The 21,930-nt window shown below is 42.7% G+C and overlaps 1 protein-coding gene across 1 annotated transcript in view; it reads left to right on the top strand.

The window, feature by feature from the left end:
* Window positions 1-21,930, top strand: part of pgm5 (phosphoglucomutase 5) — a 198,596-nt gene that overhangs the window by 66,006 nt on the left and 110,660 nt on the right. The window contains exons 2-3 of the mRNA XM_072258067.1: window positions 5,109-5,271; window positions 15,644-15,790. Coding sequence (XP_072114168.1) covers window positions 5,109-5,271; window positions 15,644-15,790 — 310 coding nt within the window. The remainder of the gene's footprint in view (window positions 1-5,108; window positions 5,272-15,643; window positions 15,791-21,930) is intronic.

A 21,930-nucleotide genomic window follows, 5' to 3' on the forward strand; every position in this document is an offset into this window, starting at 1 on the left:
CTGGGTATATTTAAGGCAGAGTTTGATAGGTACTTGATTAGTCAAGGCATGAAGAGATACGGGAAGAAGGCAGGAGATTGGTGCCGACAGGGAAACTGGATCTGCCGTGATGAAATGGAGGAGAAGATTCTATGGGCCAAATGGCCTAATTCTGCTGCTCTATCTCATGGTCCTATTGTCAAATCTTTCACTCCACCACTCTGACAAATTTCTGCAGCTTCTCCCATCATTTGAATGTTTTTGTTTTTTCCTGGTGTATGTGACATTCTGAACTAGTTGAAAAGGGTAAATACAATTTAAAAATCTCACCGATAAACTTAAATAAAGTTTTACTAATATAAATATAATATGATTATTGTGAAAAAATAATTATTCATGGAGGTGCTAACCTTCATACAGTGTTTACCATTATTATTACTGAATATCCAGTGTTCACTCACAAACGATAGAAGAAAAAATATAAGCTAGAGCAAAGCCAATACCAATTGGCACAACCGTTCATTACCCAAATACTGATCTGTACACTAGGTCAGTGAGGATTTCAAAATGTATCATCCAACATCACCTTTTCTCACAACCACCTAACTGGTGCCAAGCTGACATGAGATGATTGGTTTGAAAACATCTCACTCCTCTTGGGTTGTAAAAAATTATTTACTGCTTCATATGGCGGTAAAGATAATCAGCATTTATCTTTTTATTATGGGTTGGTTTAAAGAATCAGCAGGCAACAGTGCATGCTGTGTGCCAACAAAATTTTTCCACACGCCATCTTGGGCTCATGTTATTTTTTCACCATCCCTGCTCACCAAAATAAGCTCTTCTTTGACGGTAAATCACTGTTTCAGAATAAAGGAAATCGCAGTTTTTCTCTCCTTCTCAGGCTGGAGGTTTATGGGTAACTTATTCTGAATGCATCAACATATTCTAAATTGGAGAAAAGGCTGATGGTTACTTCTGGTCAAATTCAGTCATGATAGACAACCCTGTTTGTTGCATAGTGAAAGCCAATTATTTTCACAGAAACATGCAGTCATGCAGACGTGTAGAACCATAAATATCCTTGCAAACCTCTCCACTTCAATAGAATATGACGAGGAGGAAAGATAAATCAGGCAGTTTGACTTCTTGTTGCATGACTTTAGAGCTCAGGAAGTTGGACTGTGTTTGGTTTAGATGGGGGAAGACCCCGATTAGATGAGATAAGGGGATCACATTGAGGCTAAAGATTGTGACCATTTTAAAACAACGCAATAACAAGCCCAACAAGCTCACACTCAAGTTGCACACAGTTCTGGGATATGCTCTGTTTCTCCTGCACTGTTGCTGAGCCTGAGTCCTAGGACTCACTGCCTTGAGTAATGTCAGGAGCACAGAAGTTCAAGTACAGTTATAAATAGGCAATATATTCTGGTCCTACATCCTGAAAAATTATAAAATAAAAAAAGCATTCCCCCTCTTGATGATAAGGGAAGAGATATTGAATATTGCTTGACATCACTCATTTTCAGCATGAATTGGAAGCATTCAGTGCAAAAGGAAACCATTGGCCTATAATGCTCTTCTGGGTTTTTGAAAGTGATCCATTCGGCCTCACCTCCCTGTACTTACCCCAAGTCCAGCAACATACTATATATCCCCGTAAGTACTTACTCAACTCAGGAGGTGTGTCTAGATGACTATAACCCTGTGTAAGAAGGTGGTGTGATCCTGTTCAGGGATTTGGGATGAAAAAAGAGCAGGGCAATTAGAAATTGCTGGTGGACGATGAGAAAGGATTTGGATATTGAAGAGATGAGGGGGTCTGAGATTTCAGGAGCTGGAAGTTTTAGAAAGATAACTTTCTTAGAATCATAGGCAGCACAGAGAAGGCACTACACCCCACTAAGCCCTCAATGATTATCAAACACCCATTTTTTGCCCAGTCCTACATTTTATTCTCCCTACATTCTCACCAACTCCCCCCAGATTCTACCACTCACCAACACAGAGGGAGCAACTTATAGTGGAACAGATAATCTATCAAGTTTGTGGGAAAAGACAGGAGCATTCAGGAGACACCCACAGTGACCAGTGACAATGTGCAAACTCCACACAGAGATCAGGATTGACACCTGTGAGGCATTGCCTCTAGCAGATGTGTCACCGTTTTTACGTCACCAACGTTATAGTTGAGCCTGAGGAAGCTTCCCTGATCTTCTCAGCATTGACTAGGCCTGGAAAATTTCTGATCTCATGGATTCCTTCAGTGCTGCTCTCATCTGAAAGCTGTCTTGGAAATTTGATTTTGATGGGTTTCAGATTTATTAAATTGTAGTCCTCCGGTCCAAATTACTGATTCAAATTCTATCCAGCTAAGGCCTGGCCACTAATTTGCAAAAGGTTACAAGAGAAATGTGAAATAAAAACAGAATTTTCCTAGAGCATTTAATGGAGCAGGCAGCATAAGAGTAGCAATGGAGAGTTAGAACTCTGATGAAAGATTGTCCATCTGAAACATTGACTCTTAAAATAATGAGCTTTAGCTCCTGGTTTGCTGGAGAAGCATTGGCCCATTGCAGTTTGCTATCTGCTGCCTCCTGAACTTTACACCCCTTCATTGTGGTGTGGAATCAGGAGCAAACTGGAGGTCAGATGGCAGAGCATGTGATCTCCATATATGTTGCTGGCCTCAGCACTGAGACCAATGGTAAAGCAAACATACTGAGCCAAGGAACGGAATGCAATTTGCATCTGGGCACTCAGTGAAAGGCCAGGGATGGCCCAAGTTAGTTGCTCAAGCCCATTCATTTGACTACAGTTACTGACTTCTCTCCTCCCATAAGGTAGGTCGTTAAGCTCTCTGCTTCTTTCTCAACAAAATACGCAAGCAGTTCCCCGCCACCACCACCACCCTACTCTGTCTGACAGAACTGGACCTCACCCTCAATAATTCCTCCTTTGTTTCCTCCCACTTTCTCCAAACTCAAGAATTAACCACGGGCCCCAGCTAAGCTTGCCTTTCTGTTGTCTACGTAGAACAGATGATGTCCCAACTCTTCTTGGTAATGCTCCCCAACTCTCCCTGAGCTACACTGACAACTGAATTGGTGCTGCTTCATGCCTCCATGCTGAGCTCATCAATTTCATCAACTTTGCCTCTAACTTCCACTCTGTCCTTAAACTCAGTTGCTGCATTTCTAACACCTTTCTCAATCTCTCTGTCTTCCTCTTTAGAGACAAACCTACCAGTCCACATGGCTATCTTGACTATTCCTCTTCCAACCCTGTCACCTGAAAAAATAGTATTCCCATTTCTCAGTCCCTTCGTCTCCACCACATCAGTTCCCAGGATGAAGCTTACCATTCCAGGGAATCAGAGATGTCCTCCTTCTTCAAAGAACAGGGTTTCCCTCCCTCCATCATTGATGCTGCCCTCACCTCCATTTTCTTCATTTCCCAAACATCTGTGCTCACCCTATCTTATGCCGCCTTCCTCATGTCCTCACCTACTACCCCACGAGCCTTCGCATCGAACACATCATTCTCCGTAACTTCAATGGGATCCTACCACCAAACACATCTTCATCTCCCCTCCCCACCCCACTCTCTGCTTTCTGCAGGAATATCTCCCTCTGTGATTCCCATGTCCATTCCTCCCTCCCCACTGATCTCCCTCCTGGCACTTATCACTCCGAGCGTGAGAAATGCCACACCTGCCCATACACCTCCTTCACTTCCATTCAGGACCCCAAACAGTCCTTCCAAGTGAGGCAACACTTCACTTGTGAATTTTTTGGGGTCGCCTATTGTATCTGATGCTCCCAATGTGACCTCCACTGCACCGGTGAGACCCGACTTCAATTGAGGGACCACTTCGTGAAACACCTCCACTCTATCCGCCAAAAGTGGAACATCCTGGTGGCCATCCATTTCATTTCCTATCCCCATTCTTGTTCCAATATGTTGTTCCATGGACTACGCTTTTGCCATGATGAGGCCACTCTCTGGCTGGAGGAGCAGCACCTCATAATACATCTAGGTACCCTCTAACCTGATGGCATTAACCAATATCTCCTTTTGGTAATTTTCTTTCTTTTATTTTCTTTTCCCCCCTCACCTTTCCTTCCTTTTCTGTTCCCCAGTCAGACCTTCTTCTCACCTGCCTACCACCTCCCCCTAGTGCACCTCTATCTTCTCTTTCTCTTATGGCCCATTCTCCTCTCTTATCAGATTCCATCTTCTCCAGCCTTTTGTCTTTCCCATCCACCTGACTTCACCTATCACCTTCTAGCTTGCCCTTCTTCTCCTCCCCCCACCATTTATTCTGGCATCTTCCCCCTTCCCTTCCAGTGCTGCCAAAGGGTCTCGGACTGAAATGTCGACTGTTTATTCATTTCTGTAGATGCTGCCTGACCTGATGAGTTCATCCAGTATTTTGTTGTGTGTGTTACTGTAGTTACTTGACTTTGACTGAATGCAAAATGACAGCTTGTTTGTTCTTTACTCAATCGTTGTGATTAATTTCTAACAATGAAATGCATTTTAGAAAACTTATTCATAAATTATTTAAATTCCTTTGAACCATTTTTAGCTGCTTTGACAGCAGTCTGAAAGCCTTTGCTGTAATGTGCAGCTGAGTTCCTGCCCATTTTCCATTCTCCCTCAGTGGATGTTTGTGTCACTGAGGCCACCAGTTCAATCAGACCCACATGACTTCAAGACATGAGTGCAGCCACGGAGAGTGGTGCCAGTAACAAGCATAAAGGAACATGATCCAGCCCAGTGGCTCTGAAATACTCCCTTCCTTTACTGCCTAAGTTGCTGAAGGTTTTAGGTAGTCCCCACCCAAACCCGTATCATCCAGTGACCAGTTATCCTAAGACTAACTGAACTGCAAAATGGGCCTCTACAGTTTGCATAACACTTGGACTGCAAATCCATTCAAAAAGGCTGCTTGAAGATGAATGGAAGAAAGCTTGCTTAGAATTTAACACCGGCCTTAGCACTGTTACCGGATCGTAACACTATCTTGCTCATATGTCTGTCTGTGAGGCTTGCCCTGTGAAACAGGAAGCTAAGGGTAAAGTCTCCATTGCTATTCTAAACAGAATGTCTCTGTTGCTTAGATTGGACGACTGGTGATCGGCCAGCATGGGATCCTGTCCACCCCCGCTGTCTCCTGCATTATCAGGAAGGTGAAGGCCATTGGAGGAATTGTTCTCACAGCAAGTCACAATCCTGGAGGACCAGGCGGGGACTTTGGTGTGAAGTTTAATGTGGCTAACGGAGGTGAGTCCCACATTCCTATCACTGACTCGTGAGAAGGTGCAGTTAGATAGCTAGCGGTGTGGACCACAATAGAAATAGACAAAATATCTTCTAAAGACAGTACTTGTTATTAAGAGAAATTGCAGATGCTGGAAATCCAGAGCAACACACAGAAAAGGATAGAAGAACTCAGCAGGTCAATCAGCATCTATGGAGAGGAATGAACAGTCAGCACTTTGCACCTTACGTCAGAACATCAGAATGTAAAATACCCTCTTCTGAGATGATTCACAGGGATACAATAATACAAAACTGTCACTGGGTTAAAGAATAAAATCTTAAAAGCAACAGCTCAGACTTGGGCAACATGGTGTGTTCTCTGATAGTCTTAGAACGGTTGTGTGTCTGGGTTTAGGAAGCTGAAAGAGTGATTAGCAACGGTAGGACAGAAGTGGAGGAACAGCAAGATTTGGATGGTTGTAGACCTGGAGGAGAATACAGAAATGGCATAGAACAACACCATGGAACTGATGATAAGGGTGCTTCAGTCTTCTCTCACAGGCCAAAGACGTACTGGTTGGTAGGTTAATTCGTCATTGTAAGTTGCTGTGAGATAAGGCTAGCATTACATAGGAGGGTTGCTAAGCAATGCAGCTCATTGGGCTAGAAGGGCCTATTCCGCTCTGTATCTCTAAATCATAAATAAACAAACAAACAAACAAATAAATAAGAATAAGTGTTTTAGTGCTAAGCCTGAAGAACCTAGTTAGAGTGGACGTGGAAGCATATTTCAAATAGTGGGAGAGTCTAGGTCCTGAGGGCACAGGCTGAGAATAGAAGTATGTCTGTTTGGAAGAGGGATGAGGAGGAATTTCTTTAGCCAGAGGCTGGTACGTCTGGAATTCATTCAACAGAATGTTGTGGAGGCCAATTCATTGGGTATATTTAAAGCATAGGTTAATAGGCTCTTAATTCGTAAGGGTGCCAAAAGTTACGGGGGAATGGGGTTGAGAGGGAAAATAAATCAACCATGATTGAATGGCAAAGCAGGGTCAATGGGCTAAATGGCCAATTTTGGCTTTTTTGGTCTTATTACCATACTGGACTTGGTGGACATCTGGAAGCGTAGTGGAGATACCTAAGCCAATGGGAAGTGAGTGACCTCGACGTATACATGTCTTAGAGGAGGCAGGGGAGGAGATGAGTGATATTATGAGGATAATAGAAGGTCATGGTGATGTGATGGTTGGATCCTCAGTTCAGGAACAGCAAAGAACAAGTTAGGGGCTGGGAAGTGAATGATATTGGTGATGAAGGCACACAGCCCAAAGTCAACAGCCCCAGTATTCCCAATGGAACAATTGACGTGCCTTTTAGGTCTGGTTCAGACTACAGAGAGTTGCAGAGGAGGGGTAGGGAGATGTTGTCCAATAATCCACTCTAAATTGTGACAAAACCAGAAAGACTCCTTATAAATTGGTTCCCAGTACTGTTGCTTATGCTTCCCGTAAATGAGCCAAAGTAATTCATAAAAAGAGACTCTGAAATGACCATGAAACGCCATAAGTAGGTTCTTCCTTGTGGGGTCATTTCATGGCCCCATGTTGCCTCAGGGAACATGGCTGTAAAATTTAAAGTCTTTTATTTGTCTTCAAAATCTTCAAAGACTGCTTCACTGCTTTGGGAAGTGGAATCATGGCATTATCCCATTGCAAAAATGAGCATCATCCTGTCCTGTATCAGCAGACACAGGATTTCTTCCACTTAAATGTTAAATGATAGATTTAACAGACACAAATCAACATCCCTATCATCACACTCTCAGGTGTAAATGTTTCACTGGTTTGCAAATTGCTACCTTTTGTCTCCTTTCCCAGGGTGTGTTGCTACTGACAGCAACGTTAATGAATTTATATGGATTATGGATCCTATAGTAATTCCAACAAATCATACGGTGTGTTAATCTTGCAAGAATGTCAGGGAATTTCAGTTGGAAGCGAGGACTGAGCTAAAGATCACAATCCAGCACCTCAATTCACCCTAACAATCAGCTCATGATAAAATGGCGGAGCAGACTCGATGGGCCGAATGGCCGACTCCTGCTCCTTTGTCTTATGGTCTTATGGTCTAACAACAGCTACACATGACCTAACTCACACCCAGTTCTGTTCATCCATCACTCCCAAACTGCTAGGCTTGTCTGGTCTCTGCTCCAGCTCTGCATTTAGTCCTTACTTTCAAGTCCTTGCATGGACTCAACTCTCCCTTCCTATGTACTCTCTTCCAGCTTTACCTACAATACCTTTTGATCTCCTAATTATCTCTACGTTCTATCACTACTACCACCAGTCATGTGTCCAGATGATAAAGCCTTAAGCTCAAGAATTCCTTCAATCAGTCCCCCTGCCTCTCTACCTCTCTTTTGAAGATGCTCCTTCAGGTCATCTGCCATCTATCTCTTTAAATCACTCAATGCCATATTTTATGTTGAAATCCCACCTATGGTGTGCCTTCCAACGTTACATGGTGAAAAAGGTGCTATATAATTTCAACTGCAGTATAGAGAAAATGATGCAAGGTCCAAAGTGTTGCCTTTCTGAGGGAGATGTTAAGTGGACCTCAGTTTATTTTTACTGTGTACTGTGTGTGACTGTGTTTTGCACCCTGGCCCTGGAGGAATACTGTTTGGCTTAGCTGTATACATGTCTAATGTTGAACAACAATTAAACCTGAACTTGAATTTCTTTGAAGAAAAGCAGAAAGATTTGTCCCAGCAACCTGGGGTCAATATATCTACCATAATTGGTACCACTAGATCAGGTGATTTGGTTATCATTATGTTGCTGCCTGTGCGACCTTGTTAGGTGCAAGTTGCCTAATTCATTGCAATAAGGATTACATACGAAGTCTTTTTTTGGCCAAAAGGCTCTGGTGTTCTGTGGTTGTGAAAGGTGAATTGGAGTGCAAGACTGTCTGGTTAAATGCTGATATATGTATATACAGTGCCTCTAAAAAGTATTCAACCCTCCCCCCCCGAAAGTTTTCATGTTTTATTGTTTTACAACATTGAATCACAGTGGATTTAATTTGTCTATTTTTACACTGATCAACAGAAAGACCCTTTCATGTCAAAGTGAAAGTGATCTAAATTAATTATAAATATAAAACACAAAATAATTGATTGCATAGGTATTCACCCCCTTTAATATGACACACCAAATCATAATTGGTGCAGCCAATTGATTTTAGAAGTTACATAATTAGATACATGGAGATCACCGTGTGTAGTCAAGGTGTTTCAATTGATTGTAGTAAAAATACACCTGTATCTGGAAGGTCCAACTGCTGCTGAGCCAGCATCCTGATAAAAACTACACCATGAAGACAAAAGAACACTCCAAACAACTTCGCGAAAAGCTTATTGAAAAGCACAGGTCAGGAGATGGATACAATAAAATTTCCAAGTCACTGAATATCCCTTGGAGTATAGTTAAGTCATTAATCAAGAAATGGAAAGAATATGGCCCAGCTGTAAATCTGCCTAGAACAGGTTGTCCTCAAAAACTGAGTGACCGTGCAAGAAGGAGACTAGTGAGGGAGACCACCAAGAGTCCTATGACAACTCTGGAGGAGTTACAAGCTTCAGTGGTTGAGATGGGAGAGACTGTACATGCAACAACTGTTGTCCAGGTGCTTCACCAATTGCAACTTTATGGAAGAGTGGCAAAGAGAAAGCCATTGTTAAAAAAAACTCACATGAAATCTCATCCAGAGTCTGCCAGAAGGCATGTGGGAGACTCTGAAGTTAACTGGAAGAAGGTTCTATGGTCTGATGAAACTAAAATTGAGCTTTTCAGCCATCAGACTGAACACTATTTTTGGCGTAAGCCAAGCACAGCACACCATCAAAAACACACCATCCCTACCATAATGCATGGTGGTGGCTGCATCATGCTGTGGGGATGTTTCAGAGCAGCAGGCCCTAGAAGGCTTGTGAAGGTAGAAGCTAAAATGAATGCAGTAAAACACAGGGAAATCCTTGAGGAAAACCTGATGCAGTCTGCAAGAGAACTGCGACTTGGGAGATGATTTATTTTCCATCAAGACAATAACTTCAAGCATAAAAGCAAAGCTACAGAGGAATGGCTTAACAACATCAAAGTTAATGTCCTGTAATGGCCAAGACAGAGTCCAGACCTCAATCCAATTGAGAATTTGTGGGTTAACTTGAAAAGGGCTGTTCACTCACAATCCCCATGCAATCTGAGAGAGCTTGAGTAGTTTTGTAAAGAAGAATGGGAAAAATTGCAGTGTGCAGATGTGCAAAGCTGATAGAGACCTATCCACACAGACTCAAGGCTGTAATTGCTGCTAAAGGTGCACCTACTAAACACTGACTTGAAGGGAGTGAGTAATTATGCAATCAATTATTTTGTGTTTAATAGTTGTAATAATTTAGACCAATTTGTTGTAACTTGTTTTCAGTTTAACACGAAAGAGTTTTTTCTGTTGATCAGTGTCAAAAAAGCCAAATTAAATCCACTGTGATTCTCTGTTGTAAAACAATAAAACATGAAAACTTCCGGGTGGGAGGTGGGTGATTACATTTTATAGGCATTGTATATACACACATCAGCCATAAGTTTTCTAGTTATGTTACAAAATTGTAATATATATTAGTGGTTGACATCACTTTAAAAATTGTGCCCAACTGTTCTGTGTATCATCGAGCATAGAGTGTGTCAGAATATCTCTATGTCTTTATAAGGAAGGCACTGTGAGAAATGCTGTCATGCATAATGCAAAGTCTTTCGTAAATAACCTTTGCCAGTTTAAAATGAGGGAATGAGAGAAGATCCTGTGCCATGGTACTGGAAATGTTATTGAAGTTTAAACTCCAAGTTTGGTAAAGGATATTGGGTAGCAACCAGGGTGGAGAGTGATTCACTGGAGATAGTACATGGAGTAAATAAAGATGAACAAATAGATTTTCAGGACCTAAAGGTCAAAGCAATGAAGACAAGCTCTACATTGTGTATATGGCTATAGGATCATAAGACGTAGAGTGGAGCTAGGCCACTTGGCCCATCGAATCTTCTCTACCAATTCCTCGTGGCTGATTTATTTTACCTTCTCGATCCCATTCTCCTGCCTTCTTCCTTTAACCTTTGACACCCTCACTAATCAAGAACCTTTCAACTTCCACTTTAAATATATCCACTGATTTGGCCTCCACAGCTGTCTGTGGCAGTGAATTCCACAGATCCACCATCCTCGTGAAAGAAAATCCCCCTAATCTCTGTGTCCTTTGGTCCTAGACTCCCCCATTACTGGAAACATCCTCGCCATGTTTACTCCATCCAGGCTTTTCGATATTCGGTAGGTTTCAATGAGGTGCCCCTGTGAGTACAGACACAGACCCATCTACCACTCCTCATATCTTTTCTTCGGGGAATCATTCTTGTAAACTTCCTCTGACCCTCTCCAACGGCAATACATTCTTCCTTAGACATGAAATCTAAGACTGTTCACAATATTCTGACCAATGCTGTATTAAAGCCTCAACGTTATATCCTTGCTTTTATTTTCTAATCCTCTCAAAATGAATGGTTACATTGCACTTACCTTCCTTACTACCACCTCAATTGCAAGTAAACCTTTAGAGAATCCTGCATTAGGACTCCCAAGTTCCTTTGCACCTCCAATTTCTGAATTCTCTCCCCATTAGTAAATAGTCTATGCCTTTATTCCTTCTACCAAAGTACATTATCATACACTTTGCTGAGCTGTGCTTATTTGCCCATTCTCCCACCAGTCCAGGTCCTACTGCAGACTTCCTGCTTGCTCAACACCACCTGCTCTTTCACAAATCCTTGTATCATCCGCAAACTTGGCCGAACCATCATTTCCCGTCATCCAGATCATTAACCTATAATGTGAAGAGTAGCAGACCCTAAAGGACCTCCAATAATCCAAATAAGCAATTTGTCCCCTGACTCTCCTTTGTTTATCTTGCTGTAAGAAGTCAAAGAGATTTGTCAGGCAAGATCTCCCCTTAAGGAAAGAAGATCAGGCTGTTATTAACCAGGCCACATTAGATAAACCAGAGCATAGCAAATTAGGAACATGCTGTAAGTTATTAGTCACAAGGTGAGAGAATTATACTATCCCTAACAGCATCAGAAGAGATTCTGGAATAGATGCCCAACAAGTACATTACAATTGGCCTAGAAATAAAATTGGTTACTGACTACAGTTCTTTCTTGCAACCAGAAGCACGGAGAATGATTTGAAATTCTCTAAGCATAGCTAGGCTTGTTTGTAGACTGCTGTAGCTTTGCAGATGGAAGGGCTCAGGTAATTTGAGGAATCTGGGAAACTAGTCTGAACAAAAGGCTACTACATGAGGTAGAGTTAACTCCAGAAATGTGCAGACTGCACAAAGCTGCAGAAACAACCAAAGCCAGGCTAGAAACTGAAGGAAGACGTGCAGTGAAGTGCAAAACGAGGGTTTGACAGATTTGGGCTTGTAGTCGATGGGATTCAGAAGGAAGTATGGATAAATGTGTGGATAAATGTGAGGTTATCCACTTTGGTGGCAAGAACAGGAAAACAGATTATTATCTGAATGGCGGCTGATTAGGAAAAGGGGAGGTGCAATGAGACCTGGGTGTCATTGTACACCAGGCATTCAAAGTGGGCATGCAGGTACAGCAGGCGGTGAAAAAGGCGAATGGTATGCTGGCATTCATAGCGAGAGGATTCGAATACAGGAGCAGGGAGGTTCTACTGCAGTTGTACAAGGCCTTAGTGAGACCACACCTAGAGTATTGTGTGCAGTTTTGGTCCGCTAATCTGAGGAAAGACATTCTTACCATAGAGGGGGTACAAAGAAGGTTCACCAGATTGATTCCTGGGATGGCAGGACTTTCATATGATGAAAGACTGGATCGACTAGGCTTATGCTCTCTGGAATTTAGAAGATTGAGGGGGGATCTGATTGAAACGTATAGAATTCTAAAGGGATTGGGCAGGCTAGATGCAGGAAGATTGTTCCCGATGTTGGGGAAGTCCAGAAGGAGGGGTCACAGTCTGAGGATAAAGGGGAAGCCTTTTAGGACCGAGATGAGGAAAAACTTCTACACACAGAGAGTGGTGAATCTGTGGAATTCTCTGCCACAGGAAACAGTTGAGGCCAGTTCATTGGCTATATTTAAGAGGGAGTTAGATAAGGTCCTTGTGGCTGAAGGGATCAGGGAGTATGGAGAGAAGGCAGGTATAGGGTTCTGAGTTGGATGATCAGCCATGATCGTAATGAATGGCGGTGCAGGCTCGAAGGGCCGAAAGGCCTACTCCTGCACCTATTTTCTATGTTTGTATATATTGGGATCTCGTTAAAAGTTATCAAATGCTGCAAGGCCTAGGTAGAGTGGACAGGTGGACGATGCTTATCCTGATGTAAGAAGTCAAATAGATTTCCCCTTAAGGAGAGAAGATCAGGTTGTTTTTAACTAGGCCTCATTAAGAGAGTATAGGAGCTGATGGCATAGCCTCATTATCAAGTAACATCCGTTTAAAACTGAGATGAGGAGGAATTTGTTCAGCCAGAGGGTGGTGAATGCTGTCATCCCACCCTGCAAAAACTCATTTCAGGGAGGTAGCACCATCAATTTGCGGGAGACTTCCGGGAGAGGTGGGATGTCTGCAATAGAGTAGCTCCTTAGCAGCTGGCCAGCTAGTTTAAATAACGTTAACTATGCTAATGAACGAATGACACCTGTTAAACTCACCTCAACATGTCGTTTACAGGCTTAACTAGAAAAGTCACTGTTGTAAACAGTGCAGCGAGCAACACTGTCATTATTTTGACCCCTATTAGGCAGGGGTACACTTTAGTGTAGTCTGGGGTGACGTACGTTTTATTTTTTTTGGAACACTCTGCCATGGTGTGCTCTTGCTCGTGCTCTCTCTCTCATGGTCGCTCGCGCACTCTCAAGCGCTTTCGCTTGCTTTCTCTCTCACTCGCTCTCTCTCCCTCTCTTGCTCGCGCACTCTCGCTGTCTCTCGCGCGCGCTCTGTCTCGTGGTTGCGCACGTGCTCTCTCTTGCTTTTCTCTCGCTCGCTCTCAAAAAAATTGATTTCCATGATATTGTATATAATTTGCAGGCATCAGGAAGCACTCTTAATATGTGGGAGGCTCCCGGAAGTTCCGGGAGAGGTGGGATGTCTGCTGAATGTGTGGAATATGTTGCCACAGAGGGTGTGGATGCTAAGTCATTCAATGTCAATAAGGCAGAAATCATTAGGTTCTTGACTGGTAGGGGGGGGTTAAGGTTTATGGGGAGAAAGTAGGAGAATGGGGTTAAAAAACAAAAATCAGCCATGACTGTATAGCAGAACAGACTCAATGGGCTGAATAGACTAATTCTGCTGCTACATCTTATGGTCTTACAAAAGGCAGAATGGGTGACTTGGGCTTTGTAACTATTGTAGACTGCAACATGATCAGCCAAGGAAGAAATGTCCATTGTGGTTAAAAAGTGCATATGATTAGCACTGGAAAGTTATTTTCTGACCATATGCGACGGAGATAACATCAGAGAGTCCATGGATCTGATAAGCTATCCAGGGACAGAGACTGAGTCAGATTCCGAGCATCAGCTAAATACAATGCAGCTTTGTTATAAAATTGCTTCAGCTCTGAGAAGGGCACTGGTCACATGAATCTGTGTCAAGAAGCTGTTGCGAGGGAAACAAATGAGATTATAAAAATAAAAAAAACTGCATTACTGGAGATATAAAATGAAAGCAGAAAATGCTTACCTCATTCAGCAGGTCTGTGGAAAGAGATACAGAGCTAGTATTTCAGACCAAAAACCCCCAGAGTGACAGATTCCATAAGACATAGGAGCAGAATTAGGCCATTTGGCCCATCAAGTCTGCTCTGCCATTCAACCATGACTGATCCTTTTTCCCCCCCCTCAGCGCCACTCCCTGGCCTTCTCCTCATAACCTTTGATGCCATGGCCAATCAAGAACCGATCAAGCTCTGCATTAAATACACGCAATAACCTGGCCTCCATAGCTGCCCATGGTCATAAATTCCACAAATTCACCACCCTTTGGCTAAAGAAATTTGTCTGCATCTCTGTTTTAAATGAATGCCCCTCTTTCCTGAGGCTGTGCCCTCTTGACCTAGACTCCCCACCATGGGAAACATCCTTCCCGCATCTACTCTGTCTAGGCCTTTCAACATTCGAAAGGTTTCAATGAGATCCCCTCTCATCCTTCTAAATTCCAGCGAGTACAAACCCAGAGTTATCAAACATTCCTCCTATGATAACCCTTTTATTCCTGGAATCATCCTCTTGAACCCCTTCTGAAGCCTCTCCAATGCCAGCACATCTTTTCTTAGATGAGGAGCCCAAAAGTGTTCACAATACTCAAGGTGAGGCCTCACCAGTGCCTTATAAAGCCTCAGCATCACATCCTGCTCTTGTATTCTAGTCCTCTTGTACTAACCATCTGGTCTGGGCTGACCAAAAATCACCCATTTTTACACAAATTCTATCCTAATCTATTTATTCTCCCTATAATCCGATCAACTCTCCCAATTCTCTATTACATACCTACACACTAACCAATTAACCTGTAAACCCACAACCTTTGGGATGTGGGAGTGTGCTAGAGTACATGGTCAGGGGGAGCGAGCAAACCGCACACTGACAAGAACGGGAGTCAGGATTGAACTTGAGTCATTGGAGCGGTGAGGCAGAAGCTCAACAAACTGTGCCACTGTGCTACCCTCCAACAGTGGAGGAAAATGTTGAGATAGGAGGGATGGAGTGATAGGGTTGGATAAGATCGGAATATACTGTAATGTCAAATGTAAGGCAGCCAATGTTTTCAGCAGAGGCTTCCCTTTTGTGCGTGTGTGTACACACCATAGGCCTTCTTAACCACCCTACTAACTAGCATGGCAACTTTAAGGGATCTCTAGACATAGACCCCAAAGTCCCTCGGTTCCTCCACATTGCTAAGAATACCGCCATTAATCCTTCGAGTCATCTCCAAACCTACTAACCCACCCTTCACCTTTCCTCATCCAAGTCATTTCTAGAGTCGCAAAGAGCAGAGGTCCCAGAATAAGTCCTTGTGGAACACCACAGGTGGAATTCACTCCATCTGTTACCTCCCTCCGCCTCCTGTGGCAAGCCAATGCTCAATCAGAAAATGATGTCACTTCAGATGCTGGAATGTTTAATATATTACAAAGGTAGAATTTTCATTGCCCTCTGCAAAGGGCTTGTAGAAACAACTCTGGTATTGCTACTTTTGACCTATGGGTTTTAGAATTTCTTTACATTTTTCAATTATCCTATTGTGTTTCTAGGGCCAGCTCCTGAGTCAGTGACAGAGAAGATCTACCAGATCAGTAAAACCATAGAAGAGTTTGCAATCTGTCCAGATTTAAGAGTGGACCTCTCTCGGCTGGGCAGACAAGAATTTGACCTGGAGAACAAGTTTAAACCATTCCGAGGTACGTGGTGAGAATTTCTGCTGCCATTCTATATCATGCCAAATTATTGCCTTTTGCAACAGGAAGCGCATCTTTTTACATCACCTTAGTTCAAAAGGTGTTTAAGCTGGGAGTGATCAAGTTAGCTGAGAGGCTGCTCACTAACCAGTTCTGAGCTGGTGATTATCAAGATCCACTTATCTTTCGTATTAGGAGAGAGTTCATGTACAGAATAGTCAAAGTAGTTTTGAGCTTTAGTAGCTGTAGCCCAGCTGTTACCCTGGCGAATCTTATAGCTGGCTCTCAAGAGTTGAAGTGCTGCATAGCACAGACTCCGTCTTGGCAAATGTCTTCCTCAATCCAGTGCTGAGTGGCCATAAGGTGAGACAGCTGTACTGAAATGACTGGTAACATACCCTTCAACAGCAGGTCTTCATCAAAGTTTGCCGGTTAGAGCCGATGATTGAAATCTGTACATAAGAGCTGGGGAAATCAAACAACATGCATTCATATGGATTAGTCTATATTGTAATGGACAATTACTGAAATACCAGACGTACTGGGGCTGGAGCGACGACTGTTTCTACCTCACTTTGCCACATGCCCAATCTTTATGAGGCATTATTTCATGGAACATGGGCTTCTCTGTTAAGGCCAGCAAAATGCATATTCCATAAAATATTGCCTCATTAAGATCATTCACCTCCCATCCTAGGCACCCTCTGAACTGCAGCCCCTGCAGGGCCGTTTCAAAGAATGACTAGAGGTCAACAACATTGTTGTGAGTCTCGGTACATCAAAAGACAGGCCAGATCAAGGTGATGCAGGAAATGCTTGAAGTACTCGGCGGGTCAGGCAACATCTGTGGCAAGAGAAACAGAGTCAAAGTTTTAGGTCTTGAGGCTTGATGAGAACTGAAAAGGAGACAGAAGAGGTTCGTAAAGCTGCAGGGGAGGGGGATTGTCTCTGATGGGGTAAAACGGGAGTAACCGTTGGAATAAATTGTAAACAAGACAATCTGATCAATAAGTGTAGGTGAGCAGTTAGAGAGCAAGAACTTCGATGGACTTTAAATTCCCTTTAAGATCTGGCAGGATTTCAAATTGTATCACTGGATTATGGGATCACCTGACCACTAATTAAAATCTGTACTACTATATCCATTATTGCTCTAATTTCAAAATGGCCATCACAGTTGCAGCAGTAAATTCCATAAACTAATCCTGTCCGATGTGGTGTAACTAACATCCTAACTGGAAGGCAAACGATGCCATTCACGAGCACGTCACAGGCACTTAGCTTAAAATTAACCATGATGCCTATCAGAATTATTTTACACATTCATCTAGAATTTTTTAAATTTCTTCTCTATTATTGTCTCTTTAATTTTCTCTTTGTTCTTCTACATTGAAGAAATATTGATGGTAGGGTTTAAGAGATAGTAATCTACTGCTGATATGACAGATCCCGTCCAGCAAAGCTGCTTAAACTCAGAATGGAATCCTTAGCCCTGTTACCTGCTCCAGCCCAGCAACACTCGAGAGCTCCATTGTATTAAATATTTTAATCATTCCAATACTGTCGGACTTGTCTCCAGAGTGGGAGATCGTAGAGTGAGTTGGAGACAGTACTTACTGGACTTTACACGCTGGCTTTAAAAAGTGAAAAGTGCCTATTATTACTTGTCTGTAGAGTGGGAGGTTGCGGAGTGAATTAGAGACAATTCCTTGAGGACTTAAGTGCTAGTTTAAAAAAAAAACAAGTGGACCCTGTTGGGACTTGTCTGCAGAGTGGGAGATTGCTTGAGTTAATAGTAAATACAGTTAATTAGCAAGGGCCAGTAAAAAGAAGCAAGTTTTAAGTGAAGTGGCCGTTGTTGGAGTGTAAAGTGTTAGAGTGGTCAGGCTTCAGCTCAACAGGCTTGGGCGGGAACAGGCGCAGGCTAGAACTCAAGTTTGTGAAAGTGTAGGCAGGATGTTAGCTCAGCTAGTCGAATGCTGCTCCTGTGAGATGTTGGATTTCAGGCATACCTGATGGTCTCTCAGGTGACCACATCTGCAGGAAGTGCAAACAACTTCAACACCTGACTGACAAGGTCAAGGAACTGGAGCTGGAGCTGGATGTACTCGGGACCATTTGAGAGGCTGAAATCTTCCCAGATGAGTCCTTTACAGAGGTGATAACACACAGAGAGCAGACTTCAGATAGTAGATGGGTGACCAACAGGAGAAGTAAGGAGAGTAAGCAGTCAGTGTAGGGTTCCCCTGTGGCTATTCCCCTCAGTAACAAGTATACCCTTTGGATACTGCTGGGATGGGGGTACAGTAGCAGCAGCCAGACAGACCAGTGGCACTATGACCAGTTCTAAGGCTCAGCAGGGAAGGGTAAAGTCAGGCAGAGAAGTAGTGATAGGGAACTTGATAGTTAGCTGGACAGACAGGAGATTCTGTGGCTGTGAAAGAAAAGCCAGAAAGGTATGTTGCCTTTCAGGTAACAGGATCTAGAATGTCTCAGAGAGGCTGAAAAAGATTTTCAAGAGGGAGGGAAAGCAGCCAGAGGTTATGGTGCACATTGACACCAAAGACATAGATAGAAAGGGAAAGAGGTCCTGCAAAGTGACTATGGGAAGTTTTGGGAAAAGGCTGAAGAGCAGGGCCTCTAATGTAGCAACCTCTGGATTACTCCCAGTGCTACGTGCTGTTCAGGGCAGGAATAGGATGATAATACAGATGACTGAGTAGATGAGGATGTGATGCAGGGGGCAGGGTTTCAGATCTCTGGATCATTGGGATTCAAAGTGATAGGGCTGAGGACAGGGCAGTTGGTATACAAGTTGATACTGTGTGTGCTGAGACTGTGAGAATGGACAGGCAGGTGATAGGGCAAAACTGCAATCCATGGGATGCGGAGAATTATAAGATGGGGGCAAAATTGAAAAGGGTGTTGAATAAAGGACTGAAGGTGATATATTTGAATGCAAACAATATACAGAATAAGTAGATGATCTAGCAGTACAGTTAGAGTTTGGCAGCTATGACATTGTGGGCATCACTGAGATGTGGCTGAAAGATCGTAGTTGGGAGCTTAACATCCAAGAATACATTTTGTATTGAAAGGAGAAGCAGATAGTGAAAAGAGATGGGATGGCTCTGTTGGTAAAAAATGAAATCAAATCCTTAGAAAGAGGTGACATAGGTTTGGAAGACGTAGGATCCTTGTGGGTAGATTTCAGACACTGCCCTGATAGGTGTTGTATTCAGGGCCTCAAACAGTAGCCAGGATGTGGGATATAAATTTAAATGGGAAGTAGAAAAGGCATGTAATAATGGCAATATTATGATAATCAGGGGGGATTTCAATATGCAGGTAGATTGGGAATATCAGGTTAGTGCTGAATCCCAAGAGAGGGAATTTGTAGAATGCCTATGAGATGGCTCTTTAGAGCAGCTTGTGGTTGAGCCCTCTGGTGAAAGACAATTATGGAATGGGTGTTCTGTAATGAATCAGATTTGATTAGGGAGTTTGTGGTAAAGGAACCCTTAGGAGACAGTGATCATAATATATTAAACTTCATCCTGCAATCTGAGAGGGAGAAGCTAAAGTCAGATGTATCAGTATTACAATGGAGTAAAGAGAATCATAGAGGCATGAGAAAGGAGCTGACCAAAGTCGATTGGAAGGGGAAACTAGCAGGGATGATGGCAGAACAGCGATGTTTTGAGTTTCTGGCGGCAATTTGGACAGTGCAGGATAGATACATCACAAAAATGAAGAAGTATTCTAAAGGGAGGATGAGGCAACAATGGATGACAAGGGAAGTCAAAGAGAGTATGATAACAAAACTGAAGGCATATAATACAGCAAAAAGTACTGGGAAGTTGGAGAACTATGAAGTTTTTAAAATCAAACAAAAGACAACTAAAAAACCACAAGGATAGAAAAAATGAAATATGAAGTTAAGCTTGCCAAAGTATCAAACAGGATACCAAGATTTTTTTCAGATGTATAAAAAGTAAATGGGAGGTGAGAGTAGATATTAGAAATGTGTGCAATAAAGGAACAGCAGTTATAATGGGTGACTTCAATCTACATGTAGATTGGGTGAACCAAATTGGTAAAGGTGCTGAGGAAGAGGATTTCTTGGAATGTATGCGGGATGGTTTTTTGAACCAACATGTCGAGGAACCAACTAGAGAGCAGGCTGTTCTAGACTGGGTATTGAGCAATGAGGAAGGGTTAATTAGCAATCTTGTTGTGAGAGGCCCCTTGGGTAAGAGTGACCATAATATGGTGGAGTTCTTCATTAAGATGGAGAGTGACATAGTTAATTCAGAAACAAAGGTTCTGAACTTAAAGAAGGGTAACTTTGAAGGTATGAGACGTGAATTAGCTAAGATAGATTGGCAAATGACACATAAAGGGTTCACGGTGGATATGCAATGGCAAGCATTTAAAGATCGCACGGATGAACTACAACAATTGTTTGTCCCAGTTTGGCAAAAGAATAAATCAGGGAAGGTAGTGCACTCGTGGCTGACAAGGGAAATTAGGGATAGGTTCAATTCCAAAGAAGAAGCATATAAATTAGCCAGAAAAGGTGGCTCACCTGAGGACTGGGAGAAATTCAGAGTCCAGTAGAGGAGGACAAAGGGCTTAATTAGGAAAGGGGAAAAAGATTATGAGAGAAAACTGGCAGGGAACAAAAAAACTGACTGTAAAAGCTTTTATAGATATGTGAAAAGAAAAAGATTGGTTAAGACAAATGTAGGTCCCCTACAGACAGAAGCAGGTGAATTGATTATGGGGAGCAAGGACATGGCAGACCAATTGAATAACTACTTTGGTTCTGTCTTCACTAAGGAGGACATAAATAATCTTCCGGAAATAGTAGGGGACAGGGGGTTCAGTGAGATGGAGGATCTGAGGGAAATACATGTTAGTAGAGAAGTGGTGTTAGGTAAATTGAAGGAATTAAAGGTAGATAAATCCCCAGGGCCAGATGGTCTGCATCCCAGAGTGCTTAAGGAAGTAGCCCAAGAAATAGTGGATGCATTAGTGATAATTTTTCAAAACTCTTTAGATTCTGGACTAGTTCCTGAGGATTGGAGGGTGTCTAATGTAACCCTACTTTTTAAAAAAGGAGGGAGAGAGAAACTGGGGAATTATAGACCGGTTAGCCTAACATTGGTGGTGGGGAAAATGCTAGAGTCAGTTATCAAAGATGTGATAACAGCACATTTGGAAAGCGGTGAAATCATTGGACAAAGTCAGCATGGATTTGTGAAAGGAAAATCATATCTGACGAATCTCATAGAATTTTTTGAGGATGAAACTAGTGGAGTGGATAGGGGAGAACCAGTGGATGCGGTATATTTGGATTTTCAAAAGGCTTTTGACAAGGTCCCACACAGGAGATTAGTGTGCAAACTTAAAGCACATGGTATTGGGGGTAAGGTATTGATGTGGATAGAGAATTGGTTGGCAGACAGGAAGCAAAGAGTGGGAATAAACGGGACCTTTTCAGAATGGCAGGCAGTGACTAGTGGGGTACCGCAAGGCTCAGTGCTGGGACCCCAGTTGTTTACAATATATATTAATGACTTAGATGAGGGAATTAAATGCAGCATCTCCAAGTTTGCGGATGACATGAAGCTGGGCATCAGTGTTAGCTGTGAGGAGGATGCTAAGAGGATGCAGGGTGACTTGGATAGGTTAGGTGAGTGGGCAAATTCATGGCAGATGCAATTTAATGTGGATAAATGTGAGGTTATCCACTTTGGTGGCAAAAACAGGAAAACAGATTATTATTTGAATGGTGGCCAATTAGGAAAAGGGGAGGTGCAACGAGACCTGGGTGTCATTATACACCAGTCATTGAAAGTGGGCATGCAGGTACAGCAGGCGGTGAAAAAGGCGAATGGTATGCTGGCATTCATAGCAAGAGGATTCGAGTACAGGAGCAAGAAGATACTACTGCAGTTGTACAAGGCCTTGGTGAGACCACACGTGGAGTATTGTGTGCAGTTTTGGTCCCCTAATCTGAGGAAAGACATCCTTGCCATAGAGGGAGTACAAAGAAGGTTCACCAGATTGATTCCTGGGATAGCAGGACTTTCATATAATGAAAGACTGGATTGACTAGGCTTATATTCGTTGGAATT

Source organism: Mobula birostris, chromosome 5 (assembly GCF_030028105.1).
Source record: "Mobula birostris isolate sMobBir1 chromosome 5, sMobBir1.hap1, whole genome shotgun sequence".
Taxonomy (NCBI): Eukaryota; Metazoa; Chordata; class Chondrichthyes; order Myliobatiformes; family Myliobatidae; genus Mobula; species Mobula birostris.